General features: G+C 42.1%; 1 protein-coding gene across 5 annotated transcripts in view; it reads right to left on the bottom strand.

The window, feature by feature from the left end:
- The window catches only part of LOC121539607 (syntaxin-binding protein 5-like), a 55877-nt gene that overhangs the window by 5848 nt on the left and 27785 nt on the right, over positions 1-22244 (bottom strand). For 3 of the 5 annotated variants that reach the window (XM_045207570.1, XM_045207573.1, XM_045207574.1), the window contains exons 16-27: positions 21746-21933; positions 21373-21498; positions 20775-20926; positions 11896-11961; positions 11641-11703; positions 11471-11518; positions 10477-10527; positions 8280-8519; positions 5650-6007; positions 5088-5253; positions 4868-4979; positions 2418-2638 (exon numbers count right to left, since the gene is read on the bottom strand). In XM_045207570.1, coding sequence (XP_045063505.1) covers positions 2418-2638; positions 4868-4979; positions 5088-5253; positions 5650-6007; positions 8280-8519; positions 10477-10527; positions 11471-11518; positions 11641-11703; positions 11896-11961; positions 20775-20926; positions 21373-21498; positions 21746-21933 — 1791 coding nt within the window. The remainder of the gene's footprint in view (positions 1-2417; positions 2639-4867; positions 4980-5087; positions 5254-5649; positions 6008-8279; positions 8520-10476; positions 10528-11470; positions 11519-11640; positions 11704-11895; positions 11962-20774; positions 20927-21372; positions 21499-21745; positions 21934-22244) is intronic. The other 2 variants (XM_045207571.1, XM_045207572.1) reach the window with 2 other exon arrangements.

The raw sequence follows: 22244 nt of genomic DNA, 5'->3' as shown, positions 1-22244 counted from the left end.
GCACCAAAGTACATTCATCTCTAGGAGACAGAAAGCGTCTCCTTCCTGAGCGGTATGACGGCTGCGTGGTCCCATGATGTTTATATTTGCGTACCATTGTTTGTACAGATGAACGTGGTACCTTCAGGCGTTTGGAAATTGCTCCCAAGGATGAACCAGACTTGTGGAGGTCTACAATTATTTTTCTGAGGTCTTGGCTGATTTATTTTGATTTTCCCATGATGTCAAGTAAAGAGGCACTGAGTTGAAAGGTAGGCCTTGAAATACATTCACAGGTACACCTCCAATTGACTCAAATGATGTAAATTAGCCTATCAGAAGCTTCTAAAGCCATGACATCATTTTCTGGAATTTTCCAAGCTGTTTAAAGGCACAGTCAACTTAGTGTACGTAAACTTCTGACCCACTGGAATTGTGATACAGTGAATTATAAGTAAAATAATCTGTCTGTAACAATTGTTTGAAAAATTACTTGTGTCATGCACAAAGTAGATGTCCTAACCGACTTGCCAAAACTATAGTTTGTTAACAAGAAATGTGTGGAGTGGTTGAAAAACGAGTTTTAATGACTCCAACCTAAGTGTATGTAAACTTCCGACTTCAACTGTACACTACTGTTCAAAGATTTGGGGTCACTTAGAAATGTCCTTATTTTTGAAAGAAAATCAATATTTTTGTCCATTAAAATATCAACTTGATCAGAAATACAATGTAGACATTGTTAATGTTGTAAATGGCTATTGTAGCTGGAAACGGCTGGTTTTTAATGGAATATCTACATAGGTGTACAGAGGCCCATTATCAGCAACCATCAGTCCTGTGTTCCAATGGCACGTTGTGTTTGCTAATCCAAGTTGATCATTTTAAAAGGCTAATTGATCATTAGAAATCCATTTTGCAATTATGTTAGCACAGCTAAAAACTGTTGTGCTGATTAAAGAAGCAATACAACTGGCCGTCTTGAGACTAGTTGAGTATCTGGAGCATCAGCAATTGTGGGTTCGATTACAGGCTCAAAATGGCCAGAAACAAATAACTTTCTTCTGAAACTCGGCAGTCTATTCTTGTTCTGAGAAATGAAGGCTATTCCATGCGAGAAATTGCCAAGAAACTGAAGATCTCATACAACGCTGTGTACTACTCCCTTTACAGAACAGCGCAAACTGGCTCTAACCAGAATAGAAAGGAGTTGGAGGCCCCGGTGCACATCTGAGCAAGAGGACAAATACATTAGTGTCTAGTTTGAGAAACAGACGCCTCATAGGTCCTCAACTGGCAGCTTCATTAAATAGTACCCGCAAAACACCAGTCTCAACGTCAACAGTGAAGAGGCGACTCCGGGATGCTGACCTAGGCAGAGTTGCAAAGAAAAAGCCATATCTCAGACTGTCCAATAAAAATAAAAGATTATGATGGGCAAAAGAACACAGACACTGGACAGGAAGATTGGAAAAAAGTGTAATGGACAGACTATTCAGTTTGAGGTGTTCGGATCACAAAGAAGAACATTTGTGAGACGCAGACCAAATGAAAAGATAATGGAGGAGTGCTTGATGCCATCTGTCAAGCATGGTGGAGGCATTGTGATGGTCTGGGGGTGCTTTGGTGGTGGTAAAGTGGGAGATTTGTACAGGGTAAAAGGGATCTTGAAGAAGGAAGGCTATCACTCCATTTTGCAACGCCATGCCATACCCTGTGGACGGCGCTTGATTGGAGCCAATTTCCTCCTACAACAGGACAATGACCCAAAGCACAGCTCCAAACTATGCAATAACTATTTAGGGAAGAAGAAGTCAGCTGGTATTCTGTCTATAATGGAGTGGCCAGCACAGTCACCGGATCTCAACCCTATTGAGCTGTTGTGGGAGCAGCTTGACCGTATGGTACGTAAGTGCCCATCAAGCCAATCCAACTTGTGGAAGGTGCTTCATGAAGCATGGGGTGAAATCTCTTCAGATTACCTCAACAAATTGACAACTAGAATGCCAAAGGTCTGCAAGGCTGTAATTGCTGCAAATGGAGGATTCTTTGACGAAAGCAAAGTTTGAAGGACACAATTATTATTTCAATTAAAAATCATTATTTCTAACCTTGTCAATGACCACATTTCTTATGCATTTTGCTATATTTCCTATTCAAACTAATTTCATGTATGTTTTCATAGAAAACAAGGACATTTCTAAGTGACCCCAAACTTTTGAACGGTAGTGTATATTGACAACACTGTCACAGAAGGCAGGCTTCTCATCAGACCTGGGTTCAGGTAGTATTCATTTTCTTTCAAATACTTTAGCTGAGCTTCATTGAGCTCGAAAGTGAAAACCCTGTCCATCGTGCACTCAAGGCAGAATCAATCAAACAAATACTAGTTGAACCCAGGTTTGCTCCTCACAGATGACCATGTGGATATGCCCTACATCATGAGCGTGTTTAGAGAAGGAGTCAGCGCTGGCCATCATGGCTGCGGTTCTGTCCTCCAGCTCGCCCAGTTTCTGCCCCCTCTCGTCCAGGGCTATCCGGGCACGGGCCAGGTCCCCCACCACTCCCGAGGCTGCCCCCTTCATGCCCTCCATGCCCTGGGGCCCAGGGATGTGCTGCGCCAGGCTACGAGATGCCTTACCCGCCGCCGTCTCACCAACTGTCGAGGAGAAAAGGAGAGAAACCAAGGTGTGCCAACAAAACAGGCTTTTTCATTGCAATGCCATTATCTCTATTATTTAACCTTTATTTAACCAGGAAAAGCCCATTGAGACCTAGGGTCTCTTTTTCAAGGGAGACCTGGCCAAGAAGGCAGCAACAAATCAATACATTACAGAATTAAAACATACAACAATACAACATGATCCAGCCTAAAAAAAGCATTTACACTCCTCTAACAGAGTCTCCCATCAAAATTGTAAATTCATTCATTGGCACTAACATATCTAGATGAAATATGGATTGTAGACTATTCCATGTCTCTGGTGCACAATACGAGAATGCAGTCTTGCCTAATACTGTAAATGTCCTGGGGACTTTAAGTAGCAACCACCTAGCAGACCGGGTATGGTAACTGCTGGTGGTGAAGGAAACCAGACTACAGAGGTAAAGAGGGAGTTTACCCAAAAGGGCTTTGTAGATGAACACATACAAATGTAGCTTTCTGCGCATATAAAGTGAGGTCCAACCCACCATTTGGTACAAGGTGCAATGGTGGGTGAGTGACTTGGCATTTGTAATAAAGCACAAGGAAGCATGATAAACAGAGTTCAGTCCCTGTAAGACAGAGGCTGCATGCGAATACAACAAGTCACCATAATCAATTACAGAGAGAAAAGTGTCCCGAACAAGCTTCTTTCTAGCCATAAGCGGGAAGCAAGCCTTATTACCAAAATAAAAACCCAATTTCAATTTAAGCTTCCTCACAAGGTTATCCATATGAACTTTAAAAGGACAACTTGTCATCCAACTATATACCTAGGTATTTGTAGGATGACACTTTTTCAATGGATAAGCCACCAGATGTGACAATGCTAACCTTCTCTGGCTGAGTGTGAGCTCTGGTAAAGGTAATTAATTTGTTTTTTTGTACATTCAAGACCAGTTTGAGACCATAAAGGGAGGTCTGCAGTGACTGAAAAGCAGTCTGGAGCTCTTCAACAGCCTGAACCAGAGAAGGAGCACATGAATATATGACTGTATCATCTGCAACTTTGCTGGTTGCATCCCATTTCCCAAATCATTAATAAAACAACACAGGAGCTAAAATGGAACCCTGGGGCACACCTCTATTAATCTCAAGAAATCTAGACTTGTGATTGTCAGCATATACACATTGTGTTCTGTAAGAAAGATAGTTCCTAAACCAATCTACTGCCCCTTCACTGAGACCAATGTTACTGAGTCTAGCTAACAACAATTCATGGTCAACTGAATCAAATGCCTTTGATAAATCAACAAACAGAGCAGCACAATGTTGCTTTTTATCAAGTGCATTTATGATGTCATTTGCCACTGCCATAGCTGCAGTTGTGGTGCCCTGATCTAAAGCCAGACTGAACCCTGCTCAGTATGTTATTTTCAATTAAGAAGTGTGAGTTCACTAGGGATTCATAGACTTTGGCTAGGATAGGGAGTTTGAAGATAAAATGATAGTTATTAACATCTGAGGGATCTCCATCCTTTAGCAGTGGGAGGACATAAGCTGATTTCCAAATGCTGGGTATGGAATTGGTCAAGAGACTCAAGTTGAAAATGTGTGCCACAGGTTCAGTAATAATACCAGCTGCTATCTTTAAGAGGTAGAGATCCAGGTTGTCTGGACCTGCAGACCTTTTAGTGTCTATTGCCTTTAGTGCTTTATAGACCTCAGCATAAGAAACAGGCTCAAAGTTAAAATGGTTCACAAGGGCCTATATCATAGTTTACTGTAACAAAGCTTACATTAGAGGCCTGGGCCCCACCATTATCAAAAGCTGAACCAGCAGATATGAAGTGCTTGTTAAAAAACCCTACAATATCGGCTTTATCCTTCACTTCATTAGAATCCATCATTAAATGGTCAGGAAGGCCAGAGGATACATTAGGATTGCTTATCACAAATGGACACAAATTTCAAATAAAAATAGTCCCAGGCAGTGTCAACATCGGGAATCAGACTTACTCTGTTAATATTATGGTACAGATCATGTAAGAATGGGGTTTGGCTTTGGTCTAAATGTCTAATAAGAATGTGCCATTAATAAACATATGCCAAACATATTGTATGGCATAATCTATGTGCAAATAAATCAGATGTGCCCTAAAAATGCTCTAGAATGTCAGTCACAGTTAAATGAGAATACAGTTTTACATTGAAGGTGAGGTGTACTGTGGGGATGATACTCACACAGGTCTTCTCTATCCAGGGACTGAGCTCCTCCCCCAAACAGGCCCTTGAGGAAACCTCTGTTAGGAGCCTCAGGCGTCTCTATCGGTGTAAACAACTCTCCCATCATTTCCTAGAGAAGATGCCGATGTAACAGTAACGTGTCAAAAATAACTTCAGTATTTATCATACACACAAACACAAAACGTGATATCTCTGTCACTCACTCACACACACGTACCTGTAGATTGTCGCAGGTCTCCTGGCTGTATGTGATCCTCTGTATCTCGGTGGGGGAGGTGAGGTACATGGCCTGGCCCAGGTTGGAGAAGCACAAGGTCCGGGCTATCCTCATGTCGGTCAGGGGAAGGTAGTTCACATCCAGGAGTGGTCTGAGACTGGGTAGACTGGAAGGGAGCGAAGGAGAGGGAGCGGGAAGAAGATAGAGCAAGAGACACAAACAGTATGAATGCCCTGAAGTAGACAGTGTAGTATACAACATCTGCCACAATCAGCCATAGAGAGCACCAGAGGTCTATGTTACAGTAAGAGTACCTCAGAGTACATACAGTACAACAGACTGGGCCTTTAAGAGTACCTCAGAGTACATACAGTACCACAGACTGGGCCTTTAAGAGTACCTCAGAGTACATACAGCACCACAGACTGGGCCTTTAAGAGTACCTCAGAGTACATACAGTACCACAGACTGGGCCTTTAAGAGTACCTCAGATTACATACAGTACCACAGACTGGGCCTTTAAGAGTACATACAGTACCACAGACTGGGCCTTTAAGAGTACCTCAGAGTCATGATGTGTCCATTAGCACAGAAGCAGGCGAGGCAGAGTCCAGCAGCCATCTGCACCACGTCAGCTCTCAGCACGAAGGAGCTCTCTGTGATGTTGTGTTTGAAGAAGCAGGACTGGGAGGGAAGGCCCACCACCTTGGCCTGTTTCTCTGAGCACACCACAGCATACTGGCTGTCCTGACCCTCCTGGGTGGGGGGTGGGGAGGACGGCCGGCGCCTCCTCACCTTCTCCTTCTCCTCGTCCGGAGGGTTGGGCTCCGACCACGGCTCGTAGGAAGGGGGGAGGACCGCCCCAAGGGAGTCCAGGAAAGCCATGGTCAGGATAGCTCCTTTTAGTCTGACCAGAGTACCTTGAGGACAGAGAGACAAGTTAGATCTTTCGCTTCATAATGCATTATAAGCACATTTATAATGCTTTATGAGCTATGCTACACAATAGTCTGATCAGAGTACCTGGACAATAGAGACAGGTTAGACCTCTGAGGAAGTTTCTCACGCCTTCCTTCTCTAATGCAAACAAACTAATGCAAAAAAAAACATTTGTATATTACAGTGCATTCGGACCCTTTGACTTTTTCCACATTTTGTTATGTTACAGCCTTATTCTAAAATTGATTAAAATGGAGAAAAGTGTTTTTTCCCCTCAATCTACACACAATACCCCATAATGACAAAGCAAAAACAGGTTTTTAGACATTTTTTTTGCAAAAAAATAAATAAAACTGAAATATCACATTTACATAAGTATTCAGACCCTTTACTCAGTTCTTTGTTGAAGCACCTTTGGCAGCGATTACAGCCTTGAGTCTTCTTGGGTACTCTGTCAGGTTGGATGGGGAGCGTTGCTGCACAGCTATATTCAGGTCTCTCCAGAGATGTTTGATCGGGTTCAAGTCCGGGCTCTGGCTGGGCCACTCAAGGACATTCAGAGACTTGTCCCGAAGCCACTCCTGCGTTGTCTTGGCTGTGTGCTTAGGGTCATTGTCCTGTTGGAAGGTGAACCTTCACCCCAGTCTGAGGCCCTGAGCTCTCTGGAGCAGGTTTTCATCAAGGATCTCTCTGTACTTTGCTCTTTCCCTCAATCCTGACAAGTCTCCCAGTCCCTGCCGCTGAAAAACATCCCCACAGGATGATGCTCCCACCACCATGCTTCACTGTAGGGATGGTGCCAGGTTTCCTCCAGATGTAACGCTTGGCATTCAGGCCAAAGAGTTCAATCTTGGTTTCATCAGACCAGAGAATCTTGTTTTTCATGGTCTGAGAGTCCTTTAGGTGCCTTTTGGCAAACTCTAAGCAGGCTGTCATGTGTATTTTACTGAGGAGTGGCTTCCGTTTGGCCACTCTACCATAAAGACCTGATTGGTGGAGTGCTGCAGTGATGGTTGTCCTTCTGGAAGCTTCTCCCATCTCCACAAAGGAACTCTGGAGCTCTGTCAGAGTGACCATCGGGTTCTTGGTCACCTCCCTGACCAAGGCCCTTCTCCCCCGATTGCTCAGTTTGGCTGAGCGGCCAGCTCTAGGAAGAGTCTTGGTGGTTCCAAACTTCTTCCATTTAAGAATCATGGCCACTGTGTTCTTGGGGACCTTCAACGCTGCAGACATTTTTTGGTACCCTTCCCCAGATCTGTGCCTCGACACAATCCTGTCTCGGAGCTCTACGGACAATTCCTTCGACCTCATGGCTTGGTTTTTGCTCTGACAACTGTGGGATCTTATATAGACAGGTGTGTGCCTTTCCAAATCATTTCCAATCAATTGAATTTACCACAGGTGGACTCCAATCAAGTTGTAGAAACATCTCAAGGATGATCAATGGAAAAAGGAGGCACCTGAGCTCAATTTCCAGTCTCATAGCAAAGTGTCTGAATACTTATGTAAATAAGGTATCCGTTTCTAACTTTTTTTAATTTGCTAACATTTCTAAAAACCTGTTTCCGCTTTGTCATTATGGGGTATTGTGTGTAGGTAGATTGAGGATTTTAAATTTTTTTATCCATTTTAGAATAAGGCTTTAACGTAACAAAATGTGGAAAAAGGGAAGGGGTCTGAATACTTTCCGAATGCACTGTATATATTTGTGTTAATATATAATTTGCTGATAACCTGCAGTAACATTGTACACCACTAGGGGTCCCCAAACACCAGTTTGGGAACCACTGCTTTAATTTTTTTACATTAAAATGTTTTGTCATTTACCAGACGCTCTTATCCAGAGCGACCTTATAGTTAGTGAGAGCATACATTTACATACTGCCCCCCCGTGGGAAACGAACCCACAACCCTGGCGTTGCAAGCGCCATGCTCTACCAACTGAGCTACAGGGGGCAAAGAAACATTGGTGGCCGCAAGCTATTCCTTCCAGTTACATCCAGATTCGGCACAATGAGGGTGGTGGTAACGCTTCTGCTTATATCACAGAGATGCTTCAGTGAACCGGCTCGTGTGAATAATTAACCTTCTCTGAGACCTGAAAAGTTGGATTGGCTTCCTGAGCACCATTCATTGTCTTGTCATTAAAACTTACCATGGCTGCCCTATGGGCCATTGTCAAAAGTAGTGCACTACATGGAATAGGGTGCAATTTTGGACGCAAGCCTAGCTCATATCAGCAAGCACGCTTACCACAAGATGATACTCTGACAGGTTGCTGAAGCCTCTGGTCCCCTGTGGGTGGCAGGATTAGAGCCAGGGCCAGAACAGTGCCCTGGGTAGTACCCACCCACAGACTGGGGCTACCACTGCTGTCTGTCTTCCTGGGGAAACTCTCACTGAAGTGGAAGGAGGAGATGGCCTCGCGGGACTCCCGCTCTATACTGGTCACACTGGAGCTCCTCGAGCGGCTGAACAACCTGTCCTTGGCATCTGGATGGTGGCCCACAGAGGACAAATAGAGAGAGGGGAAGTGAGGGATAATATGAAAGTGGATACTTTGATTTAGTAGGAAAAGGAAAATAGGAGTGGTTAATAATCCTTGGACACACCAACGGAAGGTTAGATCTGTGTACTTCATGTAGATGCTCTGAAATTCAGGAGAAGTCCTGCATTGTCTTATGAGCAAGTTAGTTATACAGAGGTACATCCAAGCTAGAGAGAATGAGAAACCATCACATTTCTTCACAATGCACACAAGGAGCAGCACATGAAACACCTACCCAACTACAGTAGCACAAAATAAAGACAATTCCAGAGAAACCACATGGCCTTTTATCATTAAGAGATTACCAGAGATCGTGTTAATTTTGTTTCCAAAACAACAAATATGTGAAAACATTTTGACAAATAAGTTCAGTGCCTAATTCACCTCCAGTAGAACCCTGGCCAATTACCCAAAGAAAGTGTATTCTCAATGTGAAACGTCAAAAAAATCCATACCGTATGCAGTACCTCACTTGAGACAGGAAGGGGCATTACTTTCCTACAGTATGAGTGGCAGTTTGAATAGCATGGGAAAAACATGTCAAACCATAGATGACTCATCTTTGTGTCTGTCCCATTATGGTGTCGGTGAGAGCGGGGGCAGCCCCATTGAGGCCATCTCCATTTTGAAGTAGTCCATTTTTCTTCTACTACTTCTATGAGTTGGTAAACAAACTAAAAGGGTGCAAACTGCCACCTGGAGTGTGTTGTTTGAACAGTTATGAAGCCAAGGTTGGCGATTTACTGCCACATGCAGTTATGGAACGTTTGCTCACGAGTATAATGTCTCATCCCTTCTGGTGACCTGGATGGAATGTGATCCTTCCTTAACCCATAGGAAGTCCCACCCAGTTGACTGCTTCAAAATGGTGAAAGCCCTCAATGGTAATGTCCATGCAAAAACAGGTTATTTCCAAGTAGTGATCACTATCCATCTCTGTGTCAAACACATTGCTGCATTCAACACACGTTTCAGAGAAATAAACAAGAAAATCAGGATTTTCAACACTGAGTGCATACAGTAACTGAAGAACTTCCTCAAAAACAAAACAAGGGAACCAACAAGTCAGTCAGTGAGACAGTTGGCGTTAATGTTCAAAGTTCACAAACAGCTAACAGGAGGCCTTAGCAGAAGTGGTGGGGGTTAGTACCAGTACAAGTTTTCCCACTGCAGCCCAAGTCAATGGCACCCTATTCCCTATACAGTGCACTACTTTTGACCAGAGCCCTATGTGGGCCCTGGTCAAAAGTAGTGCACTATATAGAAAATAGGGTGCCATTTCAGATGCAGACCCCATGCCTGGTCCACTCAGTGACGTCAGGGACTGAGAGAGTCCTTTGTTGGGAAAGAGACTTCCTGGGCTCCTTGCCCTCCTTCATACAATAAAAGCGCTTCTTATATGGGAGAGAGTGCTGGCGTCGCACCCTCTCCTCTGCTCAGAGAGGACGAGGGCAAACAGAGAGTACGTGTCTCAGTTTACCAGATTACAAGATAACAGCATTTCAATTTTGCACATTCACAGTGTCTTTCTTACTGGTTAGGCTTAGCCTGGTGGAACAAGCCTGATCGTGCGATAGCACACAATTCTGTTGTAATGGTAAACGCAGCTATCAGGCTGGTTCCACCAGGCTAGGGCTACACTCTCACAAACAAACCAACATTTGGCAGCCTACATAAGCATTCTCCTTATGTAGGCTACCACTCTCACAAACAAACCAACATTTGGTAGCCTACATAAGCATTCTCCTTATGTAGGCTACCACTCTCACAAACAAACCAACATTTATGAACATTGAAAATGTAAGGAAAGTTTGTGGTAATTTAGAAGTGGGAATGGAACAGCACCTGAAAAGTCAAAGGGCTACCAGGGAATGTAAACAACACTAAGTTATAAGGGCTTACCCAGGTCTGTCTTTTGATCCGTAGGCGAGCTAATTTTCCTTGACATCTTGGCTGCAAGAACAAATTAATAAAATATAACTCTTTACAAATTAATACAAGCTAAATGAATGTCAAACGCATTGATCTCCCTTAACATTTTTAAACTGGCCATTTAAAATGCTACTTGTTTTGATCGCTTTCAGCAATTTGTCATCTGTCATTCATTGGCAAAAAGCATGAGAGGAGAATGTAGAATTAGCATTTATACTCAGAGGCAGCTGGTTATTGAGTGCATCATGCCTAACAGCCAGGCTATGAGGAGAGAAGTAAGTGCCCTCTGTCACACAGTCAACACGAGCCTAGCATTATCATACACACAGCCTGTAATGTCAAACAAAGCAAGAGGTAGACAAGAACAAGAGATTGAATTCTGGTTATTGTTACAATGGAAGACTGGAAAGGAGAGAGAGGAAAAATCATTCAACTCAAGTACCAAGGTCCTGTAATAAAAATATGTATATTTTTTGTTAAACCAAATATTACGTTATTCTATTGATGAACATTGCCACATTCCCAATACCTCAAATTTGTTAGAAATTAGTAAGAGATTAATCATCAGAATTACTATACGTTTGAACCAGTGAAAATGTGCACCTCTTGTAGATTTGAGTGATTTTGCAAAAAGTTTTTATCTTTATTTCACATTTTATTCCCTTTAGAGAGAACATGTGCTACTGTGATTTTACTCTAGTGCAAAACGCATAGTAAATTACATCCTAAGAGAGACATGTGGAGACCCCTCTATCTATCGTCCATTTGACAAAGTGCAGAGGATAATTTTTGATAGACCATCAGCCACCTTGTGATTGACAACAAGAACCCACAGATTGAGAGCGTGCATCTTCTCCATCATCATCATTAGCACGTTGGATTAGAGCACAGCCTTGGTTAGAAGCCCAGTGAAGTCGGTAAGAGAGAAAGCAGTAGAGTTTATAACACAGGGATCATACACTACCAAAGTCATTGGCAACCGTCTTGGAAAACCGCCTGCTTTTGGACTTCACTGCAAATGCGTTTTAAAAAGACAAAGGCAAATGTAAAATTGCATTGCATTGCCGACGGCCAGAACATTTGGGAAGAATGAAGCTCTGTAGATCTTGTAGATTCATCAATGTAATACAGTACCCTTCTCTATGAACCTTTGCTGTTTGTGTTCATCGTCTGAATTGGTGGGTGACGTAGAGCCTACTGTATATGGCAACAACAACACTTCAGTTGACACGTTAGTGGACATCAACCCTTTCAACACTCCTTTACTGAATTGATACCCAAAAGCAGCCAGTAAATAGATAAATCAAACAATCTAATTTGTACTTCTTCAAGAAAAAGGTAGATTTTTTTGTTGTTGTATTATCCAGTAATGGAGAATGACATTTTTACCTGACGTTGGTGATTTGTTGCTTTTCTCCTCTAAAGCGTTGTTTCCATGGTTGTTATCACCGAGAGCTGTGGAGAACAAACATATCTAAGACCAACGTGTCGTTATCACAGAGCTGTGGAGAAAATACATGTCTTAGACCAACGTGTTCTCTACAGTGAAGACTGCTGCTCACCATCAACTAGCCTCAAAGAGAGCTTAAGACGTGCATAGTGCTGAAAAGTCTGAGGCAAGTAACTATGGTATGAGCAGCTTTTTAACTGAGCTGATAGATATTAAAGGCTGTCAATAATTGATATATTTTCCCCATTCCTCCATGTGACTATCATTTGAAAATCATATTCTCTGTCCAGTTAAGCTACTTATTCATACACTTTTAAATAAGTGACAGCTAAAATGTGTTGTCTGAGTGCATAAAAACGAATGGTTATCGAAACAGATTGAAGATTGAAGAGAGAGAGAGATGGAGAGCGAGAAGACAGTGTGATAAACATGAGATGACTTACGGGAGTTAGAAGGACGAGAAGTCTGTTTCACAGACTTATAAAAGATAGAAAGGCGGGACATGCAAGACGTCACAGTCACAGGCGGAATGTCTTTGTCTTTACAAGGCCATAGAGAGAGACCAACATAAAGGGAGAGCAACAGTAAAGAAACGTAAGACAAAACATTGATAAAAAAATCCTAAGAATAGAAAAAAGCCAAGGAACTCAGAGGCTAGCAACTGGGTCGTTCCACCAATTCGGTGCCTTTTGATAAGTGTAACTTGGTAAAAAAAAAAAAAAGTTTGATTTCACCTAATTGTTTAAAAAAATCATAAAGAGCACATGTTCAACCTAAAAAACATGTTTTCCCATCAAGAGGTTCAATAAAAAAATTATACTATAGTAAGTGCCTATTAAGTGCCAAATAAAGTAACAGGGTTGATGATTTCATCTTAAATCAGCCATAAATCCCCTTTTTGACAGGGGGAATTGAAGCTTGTTGTGTGCAACAGGGAGTGGCAATTGAATGAAAGCTTCCCCCCCAAAATGTAAATTGTTAAAACATTTCTAGCCTGTCTATCTATGGGTAACAGGGTTGACGCGTTATGCTCGACCCGCTCAGTTTTGAAAATGGCCAAAAAGAGTAGAACCAGCTCACCTGCTTTTACACTATGATTTGACTATTAGGAGTTCAATGTTTCTTTTGAAAAAAATATTTTTAAAGGAATAGTTTCACCATATTAAAACGAGAGTTCACCTCACGTAACAGGGTTGACCTCAAAATGAGGGACAGATGTAAATTAATCACTAATTACACTAAATAAATAATTATCTTCAGAAATGAATTTGTCAAACAACAAAATAACTAGGGCTTTACAATGATGATGAAAACTTGGGAGACATTTGGGGGTAAGTGGGTTAAAATCTTCCTAGAAGTCACAGAGGGTTCGCGAAAGGACATGTCACAATGCAGAATTCTGCAGATTTTTTGAATTCTCGATGTGGTCTATATTGAAGGGCACTTCATTAAATATAACAGGCTTTTAAAACTCAATATTGGTGCACAAGCTCTACTTAAAATATCAAATGGACGCAAAAGGCACTCTTTTCGTGGAACGACCCATCTGCATTCCCTAATTAATTTACTGTTTTCAAACAATCCCACCGTTTATAGATTTGTAAATGGTATTTTTCTACAAATCCAATCAATACAAGATGTTAGAATAGATTTGTGAATGAAATTGAAAGTTACATCAGACTGTAGTCAATGAATGTGTAATACAGAGTTTTGAATCCAGTGCTGACCCTCTGAATTGTAAAGTGGTTATCCCACTGGCTATAGGGTGAATGCACCAATTTGTGAGTCGCTCTGGATAAGAGCGTCTGCTAAATGACGTAAATGTGCCCTTGAGCAAGGCACTTAACCCTAATTGCTCCTGTAAGTCGCTCTGGATAAGAGCGTCTGCTAAATGACTAAAATGTAATGTAAATGTAAGCCTCACTGAGCATAAGATGAATGAACATATACAGAAGAGCACGAGTGGAAGGAGTACAAGACAGAGAGGACAGAGAGAGATGAGAAAGAGGGGAGAGAGAAAGCAAGAGAGCGAGAGAACATGAGTGGGGGAACGACAGGACTAGGGTTGCAAAGAGAGGGTATATTACTGGAAACTTTCTAAGTTTACCAGTAAACTACCAGAATTTGGGTATCTTAAAATGTTGGTATCACAAGACATCTAGTGGCCCTTTTGGGTCCTTCAGATTTTTACAGGGGTCTGTAATTATCTCTGACCTTCTGTGCGGCCTTATGACATGTAAAATAGTGATTTACATAGGGATATTTTTTTTAATGATATATCGTATTGTTTTGACAATATCACAATATAATTTTTGCACTAGTAACTGCCCCAAAATGGCAGTATTTTCTTTCATAGCTTATTCTCCATCTTCTTTTTAAATAGGAAGCCAAGATGTTTTCAGCACTTTTAGTTCCACGACTGATCAACACTTGTTTTCTCAAGACTCTCATGGTGTGGAATAGAGATGGTGCATCTTTTGTTGACCAATAAGAAGGCTGCACCATTAAATGCAATTTTGTGTGTGCCCAATAAAACTTTGGGGAAAAAATATTGTTAAACACTATCATTACACTATTAATGTAGACATTTTCTGAAATTACAATGGAACAAATATTACATATAGCACCTTTAATATTATTACATTGTATTGCATTACGCCCTATAAACTTACTCCACGAATCCCTTGGCCAGAATTAGTTGAATCTGTTGTTGTTAGTAATTTAAAAAATGGAATGTAAATTTAATTTTATTTTTTATCTGTCCGCGGACCCCCTGCAGTACCTACGTGGCACGGGCAGAGCCCACTCATGATGAGCATGTTTCTCTGGGTTTCTACTGAGCCACTGAACAGTGTGTGAGGCCTGCACCTCTAGCCAGCTCAGTGACTGGCTTTAAGAGTCATAGACAGACAGGCCCAACAGTATTTGAACAGTGACACATGTTTTGTTTCTGTACTCCAGCACTTTGGAATTGAAATGATACAATGACTATGAGGTTAAAGTGCGGACTGTAACTTTAAGTTGAGGGTATTTTCATCCATATCGGGTGAACCGTTTAGAAGTTACAGCACTTTTTGTACATAGCCAGCCCATTCTAGGGAACCAAAAGTATTTGGACAAATTCACTTATGTGTATTAAAGTAGTCAAAAGTGTAGTACTTGGTCCAATATTCCTAGCATGCAATGACTTCATCAAACTTGTGACTCTACAAACTAGCATCCACATTAATGTAAAAGTCTTCAGAAACAAAATTCTATTCTTATTTACAATAAATTGACACAACGCATTATTTACCGTTAATTTCCATTGGGCACCAAATAATCTGACACACTACCAAAACAAACTACAAATGCATCGAACAAGTTTGTAGAGTCACAAGCTTGATGTAGTCATTGCGTGCTAGGAATATAGGACCAAATACTAAACTTTTTACTACAGCACGTTAATATACATAAGTCAATTTGTCCCAATACTTTTGGTCCTCTAAAATTGGGGGACTATATACAGAAAGTGCTGTAATTTCTAAACGGTTCACCCGATATGGATGAAAATACCCTCAAATTAAAATCTGGCAGTCTGCACTTTAAGGGCTCTGTGATTGTTTTCCATTAAAATGGTCAAAAACAAACAAAAATAACTTCTTAGCAAAGAGCAATTTCTCAAGCAAGAATTTTGCTAGGAATGTCTGGGAGTGGACTGAGTGGGGAGGGGAAAACTAGCTGTTATTGGCAGAGAGGATTGGAACTCTTTCTGATTATGGTGATGTCACCAGGCAGGCCAAAACTCCATCCCACCAAAACAGGCTGACATTGCAGGCGGCCTTTTCAAACAGGGGCCTGTTGCACAAAAGTAGAATTAAGACATCCGGGATAAATGACTCAGCTGAGCTCAATGAAGCCAAAACATGTGCGTCCAGGCTTAATTGGTTGCACAAAGACCAAGCCAGGATGAGCAGACACGGATTCATTAAGCCAGGTGAAACCAATCCTGGATAGGTGCTGCGCTCACGGCTCACTCAAATAGACCCCGCCACAGATCACAGATTAACTGATTTACCATGGCAACTAGAGCCGCGACTTTTCCCCGTCGGAAGCACAAATCCTCATGGAGGCATACGAGGAGGTAAAAGATATAATTAAGAAGAAAGGCAACTACCGCCACAGTGATAAAGCAAAGAGAAAAAGCGTGGCAAAGTATTGCAGACCGCCTGAATGCGTAAGTAGTGCACAATTACACACTCACCGCTCCGCTGAAACATCACAATTACAATTCAAATATTTAATTCACATCTCCAAAAATGCAGTTGTACTGTAATTATGAAACGGTTAAATTTTTAATTGAAATGCACTGCAGATATGAGTGAAATTGTGTAAAGTAACTCCATCACACTGTATAAAGCTATGATAAATTTTTTGATATTTTTACTGAAAACAAGACAAAAATACCAAGTAATTTTTTGCAGTGTGACTCCATTAAATGTGTGTGTGTGTGTGTGTGTGTGTGTGTGTGTGTGTGTGTGTGTGTAGATTAAACATGAACGGGCCAAAACGGACATGGCAGCAGGTCAAAATCAAATACAAGAACATTCTGCAGAATGGTATGGTCCCTGACTAATATTTAACAAAAGCACAAGCATATATTGTACCCAGAAGGTGCCTGCTCACACATTGTCTGTACTGTTTTAGCAGTGAAAAAGAATACCCACAGACAAGGCACGGGTGGTGGGTCACCAAAGGCTGACCTTACCCCAGCAGAGGACATGGCCTTGGAGCTAAATAAAGGCAGGCCCGTCTTAGAGGGGATCCCTGGGGGGAAAGAGACGAGCATAGGTTCCTCCCAAGATGCCACCCGCTTCATTCAAGGTATGTCCTTCCATCTCTACATGGGATACAACCACATTCATATTGAATCAATTTGGACTGTCTGACTTTGGTTTACCTATTGCCTTGCAGTGTCTGGCAGCACTGTGTTCCTGTTAGAGCCACCAGCACAAGCACCAGACGATGCTGATCCAGTGAGTACTCCATCAAAGGCATACTGTAGGCCTGGCATGTCTTGTCTACTAGCTTCAATATGAATCCGATTAAATGTGATAGGGTGAAGGCCCCAGTGCAGCAGCAACAGCACATGATGGAGACGATGATGAGGAGGAGACCATCTCTCTGGATTCCAGAAGGCATGAGGTATCATGTTAAGACTGTGAAAGTACTATTTACTCTACAATGGTGAGGAGTCCTCATCAAAATCAAAAAATCTAATTTCTTTTACAGGACCCAGATGCTATACAGTGGGAAAACCAGCCTGGCAACATAGTGCGTATTAATAAAAAGGACACCACATCCTGCCAAATTCCAGCTGCGCTAATTGTATTGTGTTCACAGAGCTCACAAGCTATCAGAAAGTTGTATGGCAACCACCTCCGGCGCCAAATAGAACTGGCAGACATAGACATTCAGTACAAGAAGAAAAAGATGGAAAATCTTGCACTGGAGTCCGAAATAAAAAAGAGGACAATTAGGAAACTGGACCTTGAAATAAAAAAACTTGAGAGGGAGGTGAGATATGCCTTCAATGTACACTGTATGCTAACTGTAACACAAATGTATTAATCATTATTTTTCTTTCCTCCCCAGCTCCAAGAAGATGAACAGCTCAAAATAAAAATTAGGTATATTCTCGTAAAGTCAAGTGAGCCATGACATATGAGCTCTTATTGTGAGCACACAGGACGGTGGCATCTTTCTAAGTTTTTTTATTTTCCCAGCAATCAGTACAACCAAGTCATCGTTATAAGGCATCGCCTCTCTTTGCCCACCCCCAGCACCAGGTGTGGCCACTAGCCTATATGAAGGCCCAAAATTGTGTGTTCCTTTCTGCTCTGACAATGGCATGCCCATTCGTGCGAGATGTGGTGGATGAAGAAGCACTTGTGCTGAGGAGAGCCTTCAGGTGAGAAAGGGTCTTCAGGGGACCGGTTGGACCCACTGGCCTTCCCTGATGACCATCTATATGAAAGATACAGGTTTTCTGCAGATGGCATCAGGTATCTATGCAGACTACTGGGTCCCAGGATTAAGCACCGCACTGCACGGAGCCATGCACTGAGTGTGGAGCAAATGGTTTGTGTGGCCTTGCGCTTTTTGCTAGTGGAGCCTTCCTGTACTCAGTGGGGGATGCAGAACAGCTGAACAAGGCCACAATTTGCCGCTTACAATAAGGAGTGTGTGTCTGGCTATCAAAGCATTAGCAGATGTCTTCATCTCCTTCCCTGGCCACAGAAGACTCTGTGACATCAAAGAGGAGTTCTATAGGATTGCAGGTAAGAGGATCTACAAATTACAGGACAACTGTTAACACATAGTAGGATACTCATTACTTTGTGTGACAGGTTTCCCCAATGTCATTGGTGCAGTGGACTGCACACACATAAGGATAAAAGCCCCCTCAGGTGCCCATGAGGCCGATTTTGTGAATAGGAAATCCTTTCACAGCATTAATGTTCAGGTGAACATAACTTTTTGATATTGTCCATTGACGAACACTCTGCATTGCCAGTGATGTGCATTGATTGGTGTAATATTCCTCATCTTATGATTTCAGATGGTCTGCAATGCTGACTGTGTGATCAGCAATGTTGTGGCAAAATGGCCTGGCTCAGTCCATGACTCCAGAATCTTTCGGGCCTCTGAAATCTATCAGTGCCTATCACAAGGTAAGCCACACAACCCCCTATTTATAACCATCATGGCTGTGTCAAGAATATCACTGTGTTTATGAGGTAGTAATGATGAGATTTTGTGTTGACAGGTGAATTCTCTGGTGTGTTGCTGGGAGACAGGGGTATGGCTGCCAGCCTTTTCTCCTGACACCTTTCACAGACCCCCAGGAAGCACAGCAGGCCTACAACCATGCCCATGCCAGGACCAGGGCCAGAGTTGAAATGACCTTTGGCCTCCTGAAGGCACGCTCACTGCCTTCACAAATTAAGGGTCAGCCCTGTTAGGGCATGTGATATTACTGTGGCTTGTGCTGTCCTCCACAATGTGGCCTGCCTGAGGAAGGAGAGGGCCCCCAGAGTGCCACCAGCCATGGACTGGGACAATCCGGCAATCTTCCCTGATGACGACAGTGGTCGGCTGCTGAGGGACCAATATGTGTTGAATTATTTTAGTTAGTATGTGTGCTTTCAATTTTGGTTAAATATGTCCTGCGGTGGCAGAGGAATTTGGGTTTTTTGGGTTCGTTTTTTACGAATTTGGCCTCTTATGATGTTTGTGCGGTATACTGTGTGTAATACAAGGCTGCAGGGAGGCTACTGCATCCATTCATTTGTCTGTTCAGTTGATGTGTATGGATTTGTCCTGCATTTATTTTAGTGTGCAGACATGCAGGGTGTGTTATATACAGACCTTTGAATGTGTATGTATCATTTTGTATAATATGCTTGGATTCTGTGCTTTCCATCTTGTAGAGTCACTGTGACTTCAGTTTCGAAAGGAGCTGATGGTTTACCTGCTTTGTTTTGTCCTTATTCAATAAAGGAACATAATGTTACACATTGTGTTTTTTATATTCATATGGAATGTGTATTTGTTTATATGACAGAGTACTAGGCCACACTGAAGAAAAAGGATAAAGTCATAAATTTATGAGGCTGGTTCTTTCTGCAGAAAAGCTACATATTGTTTTTAGCAGTTTTGATACTTATGACAATGTGATACTTAATATTCTGGCACATCAGCATGTCTTTGTTTATGAAACCATACTGAAGTACAATTTCACGAAATGCCCCACATCTGTCATTTTAACAACTGTCCTCCTTTTAAAACAACTGGTTACAATATTATGACTTGTGTTTTTTTCCCCTCTGTGGCCCTAATATTCTATCATTTTATATATAGCCTTATAGTCTATGGGAAACTGTAAATTATCTAATGATAGCAACATCATCTAAAAATCATTTTTTATCCAAAATCATTGAAATTAATGATCACAAACGTTTAAATAATGACAGTGGGTCTAGTTATATGTGATAACAATGTATAGTGAGCAGTGAAATAACTATTGGTTTCCATTTGTGGTGACTGCTGACTGACATTAGGGATGAGATTAAATAGATCCTGGAATTTAGCCTGGTCTGGAGCAGGCTAGCTCCACAGAATAAATCTCCATGGTAATTTATACCATAACATATCCTCCTGCCCCTATCCATCTTTAGTGCAACCGGATTACGGATCAATTGAGCCAGGATCACCAAGATATCCTGGCTTAATCCCTTATCCTAGTTTTGTGCAACAGGCCCCAGCTCTTACACTAAAAGGACATGATCATTTTCACAATATTATTCTAACCTTATTTAAAACACAGGAAAATCTATTTTTGATTGCACAGGGCCTTTAACCTCAGTCATTGTGTCATTTCAAATCCAAAGTACTGGAGAACAGAGCCAAAACAACAACAAAAATGGTCAATGTCCCAATACTTTTGGACCTCACTGTATATACAGTAGCTGTGTTGTCATTCGATCCCCCGGCTTTGACTATCAATACCTTTCAGTCCGGACTACAACTCACTTGACATCACATTACTATACTAATCCCTTTCATGACGCCATCAAGTGGGGGCTCTAGGGAACATACTTAAGTGATTATCCCCTGCTGCAAGAAAAAAAAACACACAAAACAATTGCAAAAGGAAGATATGGTAGTCTTTCTGATTCTACTTTCTGTGCAAAATACTCCCTTTCTCATTTCTGGGAACATACATGCCTTAGCCTACTCAACATTAAGATCAGAAAGAGTTCAGGGAACCCCTCACCCCCAGATGGCTGTCGTGTCTTGCGAGGCGACCGAGACGGTCTCTGGTAGGGGTCTGAGGGACTGTACAGCTCTGATGTGCCCATGTTCAGGAGGAGGGTCTTCTGAAGGTAGTCCACTATAGCCAGACCGTTGCTGTTGCCAAACACCACACTGAGGGAAAAGATTATGCTATCATTTCTTACTGAACTCATCTGCAGTTTTATAAACAACACAAAGGTTTTCAGCCCCTAAGGCAGGGGTGTCAAACTCATTCCATGGAGGGCCTAGTGTCTGCAGGTTTTAGTTTTTTCCTTTCAATTAAGACAACCAGGTGAGGGGAGTTCCTTACTAATTAGTGACCTTAATTCATCAATCAAGTACAAGGGAGGAGTGAAAACCCGCAGACACTCTGCCCTCCGTGGAATGAGTTTGACACGTGTGCCCTAAGGCAACCAATAAAGCCTTTGATGCAGTTACAGTATATTCCCTTTGTGTATGATCTCTGCTCGCTGCATGAATACAACTGCAGGTGATGTGTCTAATGTACATCTTGACCATCAAGAGTGCAGTGGTTCGTGCTGACAGACAGACAGGCAGGCAGACAGACGTAGACTTACAGTCCGTATGAGGAGTTGACATCCAGGCTGGTGATCTGCTGAGGCGGCTCCCCACTAACCCAGACCAGCTGAATGACCAGCTCCACCTGGTAACCCGGAGACTGCTTCAGAGGGGTGCTCCGGACCCTGCAGGGAAACAACACATCAGGATTAGACGACATGCGGTGTGAAAGGTACATACTGTAGTGTACCTAGATACACATCTACACTACCATCTATTATTCACATGCATTTGTATATGCATTAATCTTATTTATTATCTTATCTTCATGGATGGTACTTTTTGTAATAAAACACTATATTGGAGTTTTGGAGTCTACAATTGAAATGTCAATGCCAGGCAGGAAAAGAACATGAACTGTTTGGTTCGTACTTGAGGCATGGTACATTATCCCGGGGCCCGTCATCGGTGGTGGAGGGCTGGGTCTCAGGGAGGTCTCCCTCCTGGGTTGGGCAGGAGGAGGAGGGGGGTACTGGGGTAGATGGGGTGGGAGGATGCTCTCCTGCAGGGTCTGGAGAATCCACATCATTCAGCTCACACTGCATACGCACCTCCAACAGCTGAGACAGACAACAAATGTTAAAAAAATTTTTAATTTTAGTAATTTAGCAGACACTCTAATCCAGAGCTATTTACAGTTATAATTAGGGCCCTGTGTTTTGGATTATCATGTCACATGACCTAGAGTTGAACCTTTACAAATGAGAATTACACCAAAAATGAAAGCAATTGTCTGAGGATGGTGCTGGACCATCTGACATAAAAAGAAAAGGGGAAAGTAAGATGAAAAACCTTTAAATAAAGGTTAAAATCCAGGTCATGTGACAATGCCCAAAACACAGGGCCCTAGTGATAATATCTAGTCATAAAC

This window comes from Coregonus clupeaformis, chromosome 25, assembly GCF_020615455.1.
Source record: "Coregonus clupeaformis isolate EN_2021a chromosome 25, ASM2061545v1, whole genome shotgun sequence".
NCBI classification, from domain to species: Eukaryota; Metazoa; Chordata; class Actinopteri; order Salmoniformes; family Salmonidae; genus Coregonus; species Coregonus clupeaformis.
This window is presented reverse-complemented; position numbering and strand designations above follow the sequence as displayed.